This window comes from Neolamprologus brichardi, chromosome 18 (assembly GCF_056152115.1).
Source record: "Neolamprologus brichardi isolate AB-2024 chromosome 18, ASM5615211v1, whole genome shotgun sequence".
In the NCBI taxonomy this organism is placed as follows: Eukaryota; Metazoa; Chordata; class Actinopteri; order Cichliformes; family Cichlidae; genus Neolamprologus; species Neolamprologus brichardi.
Window position 1 is genome coordinate 30,032,239 of NC_142121.1, and position 17,471 is coordinate 30,049,709.

The window sequence follows — 17,471 nt, forward strand, 5'->3', positions numbered from 1 at the left end:
GATAAATTCAGTGTGAAATTCACAGTGAGATCTTTACAAAATATGTTATGTTTGTATAATAATACTGTGCGTTTTTGCAGCAGGGTGGGGGATTTGTGGGGAATACTCTCTGCTGCGACCGGGGGTGCTGGAGCACAGCTTCTTCTCAGTGCGACACCAAAGGCTGTAAACCTGTTATTCCTGCTGTCCAGAAGTAGAGGGCGCTATTGTATAGCGTGTAGTCGCTTTGGAGCGTGATGTCACGGGGGTGGGCGTGGAAAGGATTTTGGCTCGATCCGCCATTTTCGGGGTCTAGCGCAAGTGAAAAGGGAGCGAAGGCACACACAACAGCCACGGTTCATATTTGCTGTGTGGTCGGCTGCAATGTTCGATCGCACGACCGGCAAGAGAATAAGCTTGAAAATGGTTTATCTTTTCATTCTTTCCCAACCTGGAAGCAACACGAGGCAGCTCATGTATCAATGTTAGCAAACGAAGGCGTGTAGCCTGGATAGCAGCTGTGAGATGAGCTGATATCCAGTTCTCTTCCATCTCCAAATATCTGTTGGTGCTCCAGACAGTTTCATTCCGGTAAGTTCTAAATATGTTCATATCACTCTTTATAGCCTATTAGTTTTATTTTCGATGCACTCTGAGCTCATAGCAAATTAGAACAAACATCCTACTGAGTGATTTTGTAGAACCACCTTCTATTTATAGAGTTGCTAATTATTTGGCATTATTGTAGCAAACCAGCCTATGAAATGGATGAAACACATCGTGACTGGGTTCCAGCGCTACACAAGGGACCTGCTTCAAACATACCACCCTGCCAATCAGATTACTTCTTCCATGTGAGGGTGAAGAGGTGACCCTTCTGGATAAGATGGTGAAGGTTTGCTGCATTTTGGTGAACAGTGTGATAATAAAACCAGGGAAATATGAAACCTGCTCCTGTTAAATATTCTTAAGTATTGTGCTGTTAAAATTGCTGTATTTTTTCCAAAAGATACAGTAAATAAAGTAATGTTAGTAGTGGTTGATATCACGTAAACACTGTCATGATTTTGTGTAAACATTTTGTCATTTGTAAACTATAAATGACTGGATTCTACATTGTAACGGATGTGATGTTCTATAAAGTGGTTTTCATAATAATAAAAAAAAAGAGGCAGAAATTAGTTTGTTTCTTTATTCAATTTTTGAACAGTGGTACTCAGTGAGTACATATTCAGTAAATGCAAATTATTTACATGGCAGTGCACTACAGGCATAAATCTAGACCCCTAGATAAAACATTATGGGTCATTCCCACAACCCACAGCTTTACTGTGCTCCAGCAAAGTATCCAAGTATCCTCCAGCAGTGACAACTCCTCCACAGTAGCAGGTGGGATTTTTCTTTTTTGAGGACGGCTCCTTTTCCCTGTCACTACGGATGGTCTGTTTATGTTTTGATCAAGAGCCTTTTTTTGGGCAGCTGAAGAGGAGAAGTCTATCTTACGGCCAACCTCTGACTGTATCTTGGTCACATTACCCAGCAAAACCCAGCATGCAGGTTCATCTGTAACAGTCCTGTGCCACAGATCAACACTGTTGCTTCTACATTAAACAGAAGAGCAGTGACGTGGGTGCAGGTCTCCACGACTCCGGCCTTACAGGTGCAGTGGGCGGCTTCAACCTTCCCTGTGATGCTCACAGTGACCCATGGCTGTAATGCTCGTTCATTCAGTCTTTGAGAGTGCAGGACCTGAAACACACACAAAGTTCATTTAAAGACAAGAACTATGAGCCAAGGCTGACATAAATGTGTTTAATCTACTTTATCATAAATGTAACAAAGTTTTTAGAAAGTTAGCACATACATGTTTCATTTCTTTATGTGTCCATCTATAGAAGGCTGCATGTTATAGTGTTAATCTGCCTGTTCTCTGTCAGAAACCTGCCTGCAGAAAATGAACCTAAAGTATGTAATGCAAGGATGTCATCACTTTAGAGATGGAGAAAGCATAAAGTGACAATTATGAATCCCTTAATATGATAAGGAGATTCTGCAGGTCATTAATCAATGTATAAAACTAAAATAAAATGTATTTTTAGTGACACAAGATACAAATATGGAAGCAAGATGTATAATTAGAATTATTTATAATAAATATGAATAAATTAGTGCAATTTCTTTAACCATAAAGAATAACTAAATCCTTCAGGACAATGTCACATCAGTGCACTGAACTCACTATGTTATCCCTCTAACAGCCTCCACATGTTCTCACTGTAATTTCCCCTCATGAATGAATTTATGCTGCACTAATCTGAATGTTTGCAGGGAAATCAAACGCATTTCACACGCAGTACTCGAGCTGACTTACCTTTGTTTGAATGACGACTTGTACGCGCTGACTCCACAGACAAGGTACGAAAATATGTCAGGCTACGTCAATAGCGGTTGGTCTTCAGGGTTTCTACTCCACAGCCGTGTTTCATACGGGTCCACATTTCCAATGCACGCTATTTTCTGCAAGTACCGCCGCTTCGCCTCTGGACGCAATCGGTCTCTATACAGTCCATTCTCTTTTGAGCTGCTTTTAAGCATCTTTCTTGTAGTCGTCGTTCCAACAGTGTGTTTGTTTTAATTCGTAGACCCCGAAAATGGCGCTGCGCTCCCATAATGCATTGCGGCGTGACGTCAACTCCAAAGCCCTATTGGAGGATCTGAGAGTCACTTCCGAGTTTGTTCTCAGAACGCGGTGTTTTTTTTTGTTTTTTGTTTTTTTTTTAAACTTTATTTAACAAACAATGAGTATACAACATACGAACAGATGAAGTATACAAAACAGAACATGAACACAAAAAGCCAGGGGTAAAAGAAAAAGGTAACAATTATAAGAATACACGCAAAAATTCACATACATATATTGTTTTGAGAGCCTTTTTGTTGGTGGAGTCTGATATTGATTGAATGTACATTTCCACATCCTTAAAAAAATGACAGAAATATGGTGTTTTGTTAGTGAACTTACATTTATGGATAAAAAATTTAGCTAAAAGTATTAACAAATTTATCATAAAAAAACATTTATCATACTTCTTGGGGAACTTAAAGAAACAGAATAAAACATTTTCCCATCGTAAAGAAAACTCCCTTAAAATATGGACAATAACAAACCTGCTAAATTCCTTCCAGAATCTCTGTGTAAAAGAACAGTACCAAAAAAGATGTGTCACAGTTTCTGGATGATCCCCACAGAAAGTACAATTAGTATTTATGTCCCTTTTAAATTTTACCATGTAGTGACTGGCAGAACGCGGTGTTGTCACTACCCGATCCGTACCGGAAACCCGATCGGTACCCCGCATGCGCAAATCTTACGTCACTTCCTCTCTTTGCCAACATTGCGACATTCAATATATTTGAATGATACGGTTAGCGCCCAGTTATATTTTCTCTCGTTTTGGTGGCTTTAATTTTATTTTAAATTGTAATTACAATGTTGAGAAACTTCCTGTAAAGCTTTCATCCTTCCATAAGCAGGTCCTCTTAGCGTGGACCCTCATTTATAAACACAACTTCTCACCTCACAAATACCTTATCTGGAACAACAGAGATATTTTATATAAAAATAAATCACTTTTCCTGGAAACTTGGGTCCAAAATGGGATCCTATTGGTGGCTCAGCTGGTTAATAAAGAGGGACAACTACTTACTTACAACGACTTTATTGCACTATATAATTTTCCAATCAGTGTTCAGGAATTCTCAATGGTGCTTGGTGCCATACCCTCAGGTACTTTAATGTTATATAAAAACACTGACAGCTCAATATCTACCTCAGTCACTCTCCCTGATCCAGCTGAGTCACCAATAGGAAAAATCTGCTTTTCACAGGAACTTGGTAACAGCAATAAGAGAATACGTAGTTTATTCCAAGAAGATATTGTCTCTCTCCCATATATAATATCTTATTGGAACCGATATGTTCCAGATATCAAGTGGAAGACAGTCTGGATGATCCCCCATAAATATTTGATTGTAAATAAGGTGAAAGAAGTCTCATTTAAAATTCTACATAAATGTTATCCAGCCAGTCACTACATGGTAAAATTTAAAAGGGACATAAATACTAATTGTACTTTCTGTGGGGATCATCCAGAAACTGTGACACATCTTTTTTGGTACTGTTCTTTTACACAGAGATTCTGGAAGGAATTTAGCAGGTTTGTTATTGTCCATATTTTAAGGGAGTTTTCTTTACGATGGGAAAATGTTTTATTCTGTTTCTTTAAGTTCCCCAAGAAGTATGATAAATGTTTTTTTATGATAAATTTGTTAATACTTTTAGCTAAATTTTTTATCCATAAATGTAAGTTTACTAACAAAACACCATATTTCTGTCATTTTTTTAAGGATGTGGAAATGTACATTCAATCAATATCAGACTCCACCAACAAAAAGGCTCTCAAAACAATATATGTATGTGAATTTTTGCGTGTATTCTTATAATTGTTACCTTTTTCTTTTACCCCTGGCTTTTTGTGTTCATGTTCTGTTTTGTATACTTCATCTGTTCGTATGTTGTATACTCATTGTTTGTTAAATAAAGTTTAAAAAAAAAAAAAAAAAAAAAAAAGGTTAGCGCCCAGTTAGCTCCTAGCATTTCTCAACAGCTCTGCCTCCTTTTCGACTCCCCGGGACATTTAAACAATGGATAATCCGTATACAAACAAATTCATGCTTTTCTCCTCAACAGAGAGCGTCCCCGATTGAACAACAGCGCCGTAAAATAAGAAGAATGGCGCCTAATTACAGAGTTAATAATACAGACTTAGCAATGTGTCACGTGAAGATTCATCAGCCAGATGAAGTGTTTACTGACAATTGCCAGTGATAGCGGACATCATCATCACTATTCCAGTCAATCCTCTCCAAACAGACAAGCATAAACACACTCGACTATCACTGAATCAAATTTAACGCACGTTTGTAATGACGCCAATTCAGTTTACAATAGGGTTCATCCGCTCGGTCAGAAGGTGGCAGTATCCTCGTACACTGGGGAGTACACTGCCATTAAACGAACAGAAGAAGAAGAAAACATCTGCACATGCGCGGTACGGATCGGGTAGACCCGATTTGTACGGTCCGACTTTGCACATGCGCAGTAAGGATCGGGGAGTCCCGATCCGTAACTATCTTTTTATTTTTCGTTTTTGTCTACATTGTACTGAAATGCTTCATTATTGCAAACATTTTAAGATATACTTATTATTCTTAACATCTTAACCGATACTCTGACCCGTAACTATCGTAAAACGCTACGACCGGAAGTAGACACCTTTCGCGCATGCGCGGTACCGATCGGGTTTCCGGTACGGATCGGGTAGCGACACGCGGGATAGTTTCGTGCTAGATGTTATTTGAGAGAAGGAACGAGGTTTCGTTTTCAAGGACAGCAGAAGTTCCAACTGACCGTAAGAGAATTACGTTTTATGTAATATAATGTGCAGCTATTGTTACGATAGTAAGCTGTAGTAAACTACTTCCTTCTCATAGACAGCAGTGTTTAGGATCACCTCTGACTCTTTCCTTTGCGCAGATTCAGCATGTCGGCCAAAGATGCAATGAGGAGCAATAAAACAGACATTCAAGATATTCTGTGCAGAAACCGCGAGCTAATTCTCAAGAAAGTTTATAAGAATAAGCTGATCACTCAGCGGGAGTACAACAATCTTAAAAGCATCAACAACGCAAACGTGGAGACCCACGTCATTGAGCTCGTGGATACGATCATGAATAAAGGAGAAGAAAGATGCAAAGACTTCCTGAACCTCCTGCAAACCGATGGCGCCATTAAAGAAACTTTCCCTCAGCTGGCGAGTTTACAACTGACTTACACCCCCCTTTTATCCAAGCCTGTCCAAGTGTCTTCATGTCAGCACGGTAACACACACGTAACACTGTATAGAAACGCTGTGTCTCCTGTTGTGTTTGGTTGTTTAACTCAGTTTTATTGTTCTTCCCTCAGATGTTCTGCCACAAGATGGGAATATGTCAAAGGTGAGATGCTGATGCAGAAACAGCCTCCTACACTTGTGACATCGCTTGAGACAGATATGTAGATGAAATTCTGTGGTTACGCAGCCTGTAGTAACACATATAAAATCTTGGTGTCCACTCTTTAGGATGTTTATCAAATCATTAGCCGGCCCGTCGGCCTCTGCGTGATCATAAACAATAAGAACTTCTTGGATGGTTCACCAAGAAGAGGATCAGATAAAGATGCCCGTAAGTTTCAGGGGCAGATTTTTTATTCTTTCTTGTTAGTATCTGGTGCTTAAATATTTTTCTCTAATTACATTTTTTGCAGAAAGCTTGGCAGAGGTGTTCAGCTGGCTGGGCTTCAGAGTGCTGATGTGTAAAGACCTGACCAAGGATCAGATGGATCAGGCACTGACGTTTGTTGCTTCCCTGGCAGACATGTCTCAGCTGCAGAAGTTCAACTTTAAAGAGTGGGATGGCAGCAGCTTTGTTGATCCTCAGCAGGTTCTTGAGCACGGTGATGCTTTCATCTGCTCTATTCTGAGTCACAGAAAAAAGGGTGTTGTTTTGGGAACTGACAGGGACCCCTTCCCCATTAAAGAAATTACCCGAAAGTTCAGGGGGTGTGACCAGTCTGTCCTCACTGGTAAGCCCAAAGTGTTCCTGATCCAGGCCTGCCAAGGAAGTAACAAACAGCGTGGAGTGCAGTTGATGGAGACTGATGATGATACTTCACCATTGACCATCCCTGAGGAAGCTGATGTTCTGGTTGCCATGGCCACTGTTGAAGATCATGTTTCATTTAGACATATAGTCAATGGAAGCTGGTTCATTCAGTCTCTTTGTGAGCAGCTGAAGGAGCGCTGTCCCAGGTAATTGTTTTAAAATCACCAAACACATGTGTACACTGACCCTGACAGTGATATCAACATGTTTTTGTATCTCTATAAATGCTCTTAGGGGCGAGGACATCGTCTCCATCCTCCACTACGTGAACGATGATGTAGCACATAGCGAGACCTCCTCGTTGGACAAGCAGATGCCTGAAGTGAGATTCACCCTGAGAAAGAAACTTGTGCTGCCACCTCAGCGCACCTGAAGTCATCATGGAAATACAGCACATCTTACTGTGCAACTAGGGATGCATGATTAACTCAGAGTTACTTATTATGTTTCTTAAAATGTTTCCTTTATATTTTCCATCTTTCTCTCATCATTTTAAATCTTTTATTTTTCTAAATCTGAATCTCGCATTGAGGTGTTGCATTTTATTCATGTAGCAGTTTAATATCAAAGAATAAATCTCAGACTGGGAACACAACTGGTGTTATTTGTGTTGGGAGGTTTTTACATGTGCTGCAGTGAAGCTTCACGGGTGCTTTTCCTAAACTGAGCCTTTACATTCTTAAACCTAGTAACATTACCTAATCAATCAAAAAGGTTACTTTTTTTCTTCAAACAACAAATCTCACAACACTCTCCTGATAGTAACAATAAAAATGTTACATTTAACTTGTTATAATGTCTTTTAATTCTCTCAGAATACATCAGTTTGCTTCAGAACTGTTTGACTTGATTTCTCCCTCCACAAATCCTGAAAGATTACCATGGCTACTATATGTGGTTGAAAGAAACATGTTCCAGCAAAACCTTTTTTCAAAAATGTTGTTTATTTTCTTCTGTCCCTCATTTTGTTTTGTTTTTTTTTTCATGTGGATCTCTGAACTGTTAGATGAAGATAAATACTTGATTTAAAAAAGGAAGGTGAAGTTCAGAGAAGGACATCCCAGTGTTTGAGTGGTCTGTGCTGGAGCAAAGAGACCACAGCTGAAGCCTATTATGGTTAATAGGTATTGCGTAAGTGCTGTAGGAAACATCTGCACTGGCCTTCTATCGTCTGATCACACATTGAAGTCATCTGGGCAGTGCTGGAAAGTAACAGTCTTAAACAATCTGTCTATACGCATTGAAATCGCTATAAATAGTACTGAATATATCCAGATTCAAGTCATGTCATAGATATTAATGTATGATATGCAGCTTATAAATGTTTGGGCTGCCTGCAGAGATGAGCATCTCCCTGTGGTTTGTGTGCTTTGACACTTTCAAGAACCTGGCTTTCTGATCACTGATTACATCAGTGATCTGATTACATCAGTGATTACATCACTGATTACATCAGTTGATCAATGTTTATTGTTAGTCTTTCAACCCAGTGTTAATAGGGTTGAAATTGAATCCATAAAGAAAGAACGGGTAGAGCCAAAAAACACCTTTGGTTACACGCTTGTCCATAAGTGACAGTGGCTTCCTTCTCAGGCTCCTCAGAAGCTGGTGTGCCCTCTGACTCTCACCTCCCTGCACTCCTCCATCTCATCCTATATGCAAGTCTGACTGAGTGAAATCCAGAATTTAAAAAACTCTACATCACTCAGCCCTCTGCTTCCTGAAGTGTGGACACAGGTTGAAAATGTGGGAGTCTTGCTGTCCACTACAAAGGACACTGAATCAAACATTTGTTTAAGGTTTAGTGGGATAGGTTTACTGTACATTTCTGAAATCCTACTAAGTTTAAAATAAGAATTGCCAAGAATATTGAATGAAAAAAAATTGACTTTTAGCAACAGAAACATAATATCTACAAATGTATCTATTTAGATTGTAAGGCCAACAAGGGACAATTGTTGAAAATTAGCAGTAGCTATAAACCTATGTGCGGTACATCAGTTTCATGTCTTGCACTTGAACTATGTTAAACTGCACTGTCCCTTTTAAATAAATAAATTCAAATGATCAAATTAAAAAAAAAATCACTTAAGCTCCCTTGTTGCTATAACATGTGAAATGGCCATCATTTTGAAAAGCAAGCATGTTGCCTGTGTTACGGATTCAAATATTGGGAATGGATACAAGAGGAAAACCAAAAATAACCACACTGGTCCGGCCGGGTCAAGTCAAACGATGATTTAATGAACACACGCGTGGGAGATGGACACCATACAGCAGACAGCATCAGATCTCAAAATGGTGGAGCCTTGATCAAACTCTTATAGCCTCTAATGGCCCCCACCTAATCATAAAAGCCTAAACATTCACATTCTTTCTCACACAGCGCCTAAGCTACGACCTTGGCTCCCTGTTTATCTGCTCCTGGTGAGGTGGGGCAGTATGCTCTGTTCTCTTCTAATCAGACAAATAAGGCGATGACTTTCTGTGAACAATATTTCTTATAACTCAGCAGTATAATGCATCATAAAACAATATCATTCATTCACAATAAATCAACAGTCTAATGTAATGCAAATCAGTTTACCAAATGTAATAGTTATCACCTTCTTCTAGTTCAGGAGCATAATGCAAACTGAAACTACATAATAATTCACAATCTTTAATTAGGGGTCTAACATGGCATAAAATAATATCATAATCCCACAATTCCCCCTGATGAGCTCTTTAGACTTAAAGAGCTCACTTACACCCTGCAATCCAATGTTGCCGGGTTCATTTCTCCTTACTCCTGAGGCCCTTTGTCCCCCTGTTGGGTGAACCATATGTGACATGACCTCTGTGTTTACGCAGTTCAGATGCAAGAAAAACTTTTATTACAACAACAACAGTAGGTACAGATGATACTCCCATCACTCCCCAGTTCTCCCACAGCTTTATTTCGGTGCTACCTTATACCCTCCAAACGTACTCAGACTAGAACCTCTGTCCGAGGAGCTTTTAACCTTTATTTTATTGCTGTAGGCACCAGTGTCTTCCAGTCGGGTGATCCTCTGCTCTCGTTTCCTTCAACCTCAGGGGTTAGACAACCCTTCAGTCGTTGCACAGATCAGGGGATTATTCTGCCCCGATTTCAAACAATGATCTGTGTATTCTGGGATCACAGCTGTGTTCCCCAGGAAAAGGAACAGAAAGGTGTTCTCCTTATGACCAACAGCCTCTCGAACGTCGTTGGTGTGGTGTTCCTGGATTTCCGTCAACCCCTTCGTGGTTATCGCTGTGTTTATTTGATCCATCCTTTTTAGGTGACTAACTGGAGCCCAAAATGCCATGACACTTGAACCCAGTTGATGTTTCAGCAGTCACCGTGTCTGTCTCTGCTGCCAAGGATCCTCGTATATCTGTGACCTCGTCTGGTGTCTGTTCCTTTCTCTGTAAGAGACAGAAAACCAAAACACCTCTCTTCCTAGCTCTAACAATCTAATGTTGCTGTCTACTGATCTTTTGGTGATTCAGAATTGGTTTAGAACATTCAGAATGTCCCAAGGACTTATCCTAATTTAGTGTATGTGTGTGTAAGCGTGTTTGCATTTAGCCTGCTGCACTCAAGGCATTTCCTACACTTTATCAGTCTGGACTATCGCCGAACGAAGCTTATGACCTTCAAAAGACCGAGTGCCAACTCATTATAAGCACATTTGCAAGATATATATAAAAATGATTAAAACCACTCATTCTAATAAAAGACATAAAAAACAAATTAGCCATTTCTAATTCTAACATGTGTCCATTCAATTAAGCTAGAAAATTTAAAAAAAAGGTTAGTGACCTCATATCTTAGAAAGTATCAGACTTTCTCCTATCCAATGTCGTTGCTCCAGTCTTGTTATCCTGTGTTAGGGAATGAAATCAATTTAATTGTCATGTTAGATCTGTTCAACTCCTGGCTCCGCCCAGAGCCTGCGTCTTCACAATTGTCTACAAACAAAACCTGTATTATTATGAACTTCACTTCAACATGAACTTGTTGACTACTTTTGACACCTGTAGATAGAAGATTAACATGGGGTTATAACAATCACTGTAATACAAATGTTAATATGTCAATAGCTTCAATAAATGTTCAATGCAATGTTTGTTATATGATTCTAATGTAACAATAATGCTGATGCTAAAATAACAGTAAAACACACCCTTTTTATCCCTTACTGACCACAGCAGGGGCATCTATGTTTTAATTCAGCCATGAAGCTCACCTGATTCATCACTGAGCCCCACCGGCACTGGCATCTGACAGGGTGGTGCTGCATATTCTTCCTTTAATGTCACTATTTTCAATCTGTTAATTAGAGTGCTTAAACATGAAGTAGACTACATCCACTACAAGTCAATACAACTGTGAATGTGGCCAATTATCAATCTATTACCAATCAATAACAAAAAATAGCTTTTATTTTATGCATGCTTTTAGTCAACCACTCACCCACAGGATCTCCAATCCCAGAAAATTCCTTCTCCTCATTTAATAAGTCTGTCCTCCTTCCATGCCCTGGTAACTGGTCCATCCAGAGCTGTATCATTATGAAATATACATACAACAAGCCAAACCACACCTTGGTCACACCAACCCTTTTCCGCCCTGAAGATGTCCAACGCCATCTTAGTCTGGACTGTCAAAGGTGATTTTAACGCTGATTGTTCCGACAATCCATTTATAACATTTCCTGGTCAGATTAGCCAATCTCTGCACACTGGAATAAACATACTCAACATGATCAACATTTTTCCTGCGTGTTTTTCATCATCTTATTGATTCCAGCGCTCCATCCTTATGTGATTTGCTACATTATGTTTATCTAGAACTCCACTCTGTCTCTAAATGTGTGTAGAATTTTTCATGTTTGGGGTCAAATCTTAAGAATTTGACCATACGTGAAATTAATGGTGTTATTGTAACATGGTAGACCAGTGTGCCTGTGTTAATTCAGCTCCATATTATTGTGTGAAGTTGCACTGGGTTGGGAGTGGTTTTTTGTGTGTGTGTCACATTTTTGGTGAGCCAATGGCTGGAATGGGGTTGGACTAATTAGAGGCAGGTGTACTTGATTGCACTGATACACTGGTCTACTTATAGCCCACACTACAAACACTGCTGTGTCATTTTGTCTCTCTGTGCATGTATGTAATGTGATAATCTGATATGTTTGGGATGGATGGGTTTTGCGCTATGAATTTTATACTGAAGGTGTCATTTTGTCTCTCTGTGCAGGCCAGGGCCTATTATATGCCACAGCCTAAAGGCAGCATAGTTGCACAGGTTGGAGTGATCACTGGCTATATGCTTGCAGGGTGGTGGGTCTCCAAGGACAACTTCTACCCCTGTTAAAGGCAACATGTGGAGTTTGCTTGGCATGTGGCCAGAGCCAGCTATGCCGTGTGGCATAGCTGGCTCTGGCCTTGGGACTGTGTGTTTTTATTTGATTCATGAATGGGACACTGGACTGTTTTATCTTTTATCTCTTGATATTTTTTGTCACTAAATTATCTTTTAGAATTTTATTGACTGTCATCGTTTTGCCCACGACTGAGACGGTTGGTCAGACCTAAAATCTTTCTTTGGGTGTGTTACATTATCACCCCCATCGGGGCTTACCTTTCCCACTTCTGATGATATTCCTCCCTATTCTTTGCAAGTACCCCGTTTTGGTGGCGAGAAACTGTTGGTGTGGTCAAGTGGGCGCTGTAAAAACAAAAGCTCAGGACAGAACAGCTATCAGTCATGTACTTCATACAAAATTAGCATATATTCAATTTCATATTGATCCTCTGAGTGTAATGGTACATTTTAATTTGAATTTATCAAAGCTAAACACAATAATTTTTCTTTATTTTGCTCTTGTTCTTGTGCAGCACCACATGCCCCTGTCGGTTCTATGTTACTTTTCTAAATTATTGACTATTTCAATGGAGAACCTAAATGACTTTGACCAACGTTTGTCATTACATATCTCTATTTTGAAAGTGACAAGTCTATCATTCCCCTGTTATTCCTATAGGTATCAATAGAGTTTTTTCTTGCTTTTTCTATCAAAATTGATTGACTTTTTACAGTGGCCCGCTATGGTTAATAATAACATGTTCAGTCATGAGTGAAATCAAAGCTTCTCTTCACTTTAGCATTTAACATTCCCAACAATATAATGTGCTGCATTAATCGAAACACAGCTAATAAAACCCAATTTTCTTGATGGAAACATCAGTAGCTCAAAATTAGCAACCAAAGGGTTAAGTCTGCAGTTCACACTCATGTGAAGCTACAGCCTCCCCCCCTAGTCTCTGTCCTCCTACTCCTGCAAAAACAAAACAAAGCGAGACAAAACATCCACCCTTCTTTTACAGGCTGGGTGAATTGTTTGTAGACATGTACTAATCCTAAAGTCGGTACCGTTTTTGTCTCAGTATCAAGTCAGTTAAAACTTTTAGTCGTCAGTCCATCACAGTCCAGTCACATGCATACATTCACACACATTCATACCAGATATTGCTGATAATGGAGTCTCACGCGCAACCTAATCAAGCCTCCATCACCAGCAAGATGACGTCATCATTTTAAAGGAAAACAGTTCCTTGTTTTTTTTTTTTGGACTGGATTGACTCGCTGCAATCCTTTTAGGTTCAGGACTTCTCATGTGATCAATGTCCCATATAAGTGAATTTCTCCAGAGCCCATTATAATCATGGAGAAAAATACTTTGCAACTGTTTTCAGTAAGAATGTTTATAGCGCTTTAAAGTTCAATCTCTCAGGCCTGGATTAAAGAGCTGATTTGTTAAATCAGGAACTCACAAAATACCAAAATATCACCACCGGTGGATCACTCCTCTCAGATGTTCTTATTTCAGTGCACTGTAACAAAAGCAAAGACAAACGTAACCAATAAAATACTCATATAATAACAAATACTGGGGCCCGTTGGAAACATGTCCAAGCATAAAACCATCTTTCTCTCTCTTAGAGAAAGAAAACAATCCAAACCTCACTGATAAAATCAACCTAGTGTTAAGCAAAACCCAAAATCAACCAAAACTTCACCAGAAAGTTTTCCTCCGTCCCAGGACAATATTGTGTAAGCATACAGGTACCGTAACTTCTTTTGCACTGACAAAAAACATGTTGGACTTATTTGATTCAATAGTGGACACTAGTTGCACACAAATGTTTTGCTTTGGTAAAAACTTAAACAACTGAGTTAAATCAACACAACCTTTTCATATTCAGTTAACCTGTGCATTTTGAGTTCATATTACACGATTAAGACATGTTCAGATGGAGTAAGTTGAGCTCCTGGAATATTTTAATCCTTCACAATTCTGTCATTTTATTTCAACACTATTCAATAACTTTTATCCAAATTCTACTTGGTCCCTTAAATACTACATGTTGTCTTCATATTGCCTACGGTTCAACAAAGTCTAAATTCTGATTACCATAAAAATTGAATGGGTCTACACCAACTACCATCCTCCTATCTTTATCCTAATTGCACGAGGGCTGGGAAATACCTCTAAAGTGATAGGTTACGAGGCAGGGTGCACCCCGAACCGGTCACCAGTCTATCACCTAGAAACAAACAACCATTTACACTTACATTCACGGATAATTTAGAATCATCAATTAACCTAGCTCTAATAGCTTCATGACTTTTCACTGTGGCAGGAAACCAGAATACCCAGAGAGAAACCACTGCAAACTAGCCAGACTGTGGACTTGCACCCCAGAACCTTCTTACTGTGGAGCAACAGCACTCATCAACATGCCAACAATATAGGAAATACAGGGAAGCTATGATTTCCTGTTGAATTTTGTACAGATCTTTAAAGTCTGAGGCAATTGTGTTAAATACACGTGGGATGCTTACGTAAATCCAAGGGCTGGCCCCCTTTTCTTCTTTTCTTTTCTTTTATTTATTTTTTTTTTTTTCAGTGTGTTCCTCCTTCAATTAAATCTCAATCACAAAAATGTGGCGCTCCGAAATAAGGCTCACACCGTTAATTCATAAATTTCACTCTGTACCACTGTTCCTTATCAGGCTGTGCGAAGCACAGTAAACAATTCAGTCGAGGCCTTGAGCCATAAACAGACATCACTCACAGACATTGTTTTCATAACCAAACTGCTCTAGACCCTGTCCCCTAAATCTACACAAATGCCCTCTGGGTGACATGAAATGCATTTAACCAATTAACAATCAATGGCTTCTTGTTGTTGTAACAGATTCTGTATTTGGACATTTGTGTGCAGCATTTTGCGTATCAGCATAGCATTTGTTAGTAAAGCATTCTTCATTGCAGCAGCGTGTGTGTATCAGTCTTCATTGCACAAACATGTGTATGTGTGTATGTGTGTGTGTGTGGAACACTTCTCAGTGAATTGAATCAGCATTTCAATTTGTGTGCGTGTGTGTGTCATTTCTCAGTCAATCAACGAGTGCATATGTGTTCATATGTGTGTGAGTCAGTGTATGTAAATGTGTGTGTTTGTGTGTGTGTTTGTGTTCATCACTTTCCTGTTCTGGTGTTCTGGGTAAACCACGGCCTGAAGCGCGCTCTGGGGTCCTGCCCTCCCCCTTTTCAGTCCGTTTGGGTCCATTGGTGCTGCTGCCCAAAGTTCTCTCCATACTGGTTCTGGCCCCAATTGAGGCAGTCCTTTTCTCCAGTGTCCTGCATCTTCTCCTTGTCCAGCTCCTCCTTAACTTGACCCTTTTTGCTTCTGTAGGTCCTTCAGGGTTTGCTCCTGCTGTTGGAGCTTCTCGTCAGGTTTGACAACCTCCTGCTCCAGCAAGCTCCGGCCTGATTTTAAGTCCTGTATCTGGGACTCCAAGCCTGACTGATGGGTTCGATTAGCAGCCAGCTCCTCCTGAGCCATGCTCAGTTTCTGCTCTGATGTCTTGAGCTCTCACTGAGGGCAGAAACCTCAGAGTCTTTTCCGTACACGTCAGATTGAAGTTTATTGATGTTTTCCTTGCTTTGCTCCACGGCCTTCTGCAGCTCTGCTGTTCGGCTCTTCTCAGAGGTCAGCTCCTGACCGAGCCCTGACACCTGTGCCTTCAGCTTATGTTCTTCTGCTGCTTTTGTCCAATCTGAGGTGCCTTCTGACCTCAGTTACTCCTCGTGTCTCTGGCACGCCCTTTTTGCTGCCCGATCATCCGTGTTGGTCCGTCACTGTCCTGCACAGTTTTAATGCAGAGTTGTTAAGGTCAGCATTCTTTTGCTCGGCCTCACTTTTCATCCGGGCTTAATAGGCGTCTCGTCACAGCTCTGTCAGCTGAAGCTGTCTGGAAATCTCCCCCGTGTAGTGAAACGGGCCTTGGATTTAACGTTCTCCGTCTCCGCTGCATGAGATCTCTTTCCTGCAGCACTGTTGACATTCTCAGGCTGTTGTTGTGAGTCCAGCTGCTGTAGCATTTGGTCAGGGTCACATCAAAGATGGTAGAAGGGAGAGCCAAGATGGTAGAGGGGAGAGCAGGAGTCCAGGTCAGCCTCGGCTTTCCGGGCCGACAAAGCAGCCTGTAATTAAGCATAAAGAGAAAAAACAAAAACAAAACAAAAACAGACGAACAGGAAAATGATGTTGTTTGAAAATAATGTTGTTTTGGCTATGTTATTAAGAGAGGGGCCAGGCCCTGTGTCAGCCTTCTCCCCCCCTTTTTTTTGTTTTTTCTCACTATATAATCAACTCATAACCCACCAAGTTGACAGGACAACACAAGTACACGTTAAAATTCTTAAGATCATGTTTAATAATTCAAAAAAGGAATTTTATTTCATTCAGTAATCACTTGTATTAATCAATCAGAGGAAAACATGTCACAATTTGACTCTTTTAACCACTAAATTTGTTGTTTCATCACTGGTTTGTGATTTACCAGTGTCTGTCTTTTTGAAGTCAAGTTGTTGTCCTGCAACCCAGAGAGTTTAATTGTTAGTAGTGGATAGACTTTATCATTTAACATCAGGTGTATGTTAAGTTTCGCTGCTTTAAACTTGCTGGAAAATCTTCACATGTTCATGAATGTAAGCTGTTTCTTCATTGCGTGTGTGTGCGTTTGTGGGTTATTTTAACTTTTTCTCCAACAAGGCATTTCTCTAATTGTGTATGTTTTTAATTTTGTTTCCCAAATTTTGATTTCCCACCTTAAATAACAGCATTCCATGTCTTCAGCCAGGAATTAGAGCTTGCTTGTGAGATTCAGGGACACATGGTGCCAAAAACAATTCAGTGAAAAACTTGCCTGAACATTTCCAGTGATGGTAACCGATAACTGGAGGAGAAGATGTCCTTTTAGCTTCTTTTTCGGGTGGGGACAAAGTGAGAGGTCAAGCTGTAAAATTTTGAGCCAGAGCTTGGCATGTGTGTCGTCCCAATTTTATTAATCTATCCTTTTGCTGCTGTACTCAGGTTTCCAAGTTGAGAGAAATCCACCTGTATTAAGAGACTAAAACATTCATTTACTATTTTTCTTAAAACATCCATTTGGTTCATCTGCCTAGATTTTACTCTCTCTCTTGGTGCATAGTTCACACAGTCAGGCAGTTGCCTTTTATGGGCATGCAAGTTTCCGGTCACTTACCCCCAGCAGCTGCGAAGTCGTCTCTCCCATATCAAAACTCAGCCAAACATTAAACATTCACCGTAGTCATTCAAAACTTTATTTGTAATATTATAAT

The 17,471-nt window shown here is 39.9% G+C and overlaps 1 protein-coding gene and 1 long non-coding RNA gene across 2 annotated transcripts; one reads left to right on the forward strand and one right to left on the reverse strand.

The window, feature by feature from the left end:
* Nucleotides 1–1,157: 1,157 nt before the first annotated feature.
* LOC148097787 (uncharacterized) lies at nucleotides 1,158–2,613 on the reverse strand. Its single transcript, XR_015716787.1, has 2 exons — nucleotides 2,351–2,613; nucleotides 1,158–1,728 (listed from the first exon to the last, which is right to left on the reverse strand). It is a non-coding gene; the product is annotated as an uncharacterized LOC148097787 (long non-coding RNA).
* A 2,831-nt stretch (nucleotides 2,614–5,444) lies between these two features.
* Nucleotides 5,445–7,346, forward strand: LOC148097788 (caspase-8-like). Its single transcript, XM_087831645.1, has 5 exons — nucleotides 5,445–5,919; nucleotides 6,005–6,036; nucleotides 6,162–6,264; nucleotides 6,347–6,890; nucleotides 6,979–7,346. The coding sequence occupies exons 1-5, from the start codon at nucleotides 5,583–5,585 to the stop codon at nucleotides 7,115–7,117; spliced, it is 1,155 nt and encodes a 384-aa protein (XP_087687771.1). The 5' UTR covers nucleotides 5,445–5,582; the 3' UTR covers nucleotides 7,118–7,346.
* The last annotated feature ends 10,125 nt before the right edge of the window (nucleotides 7,347–17,471 follow it).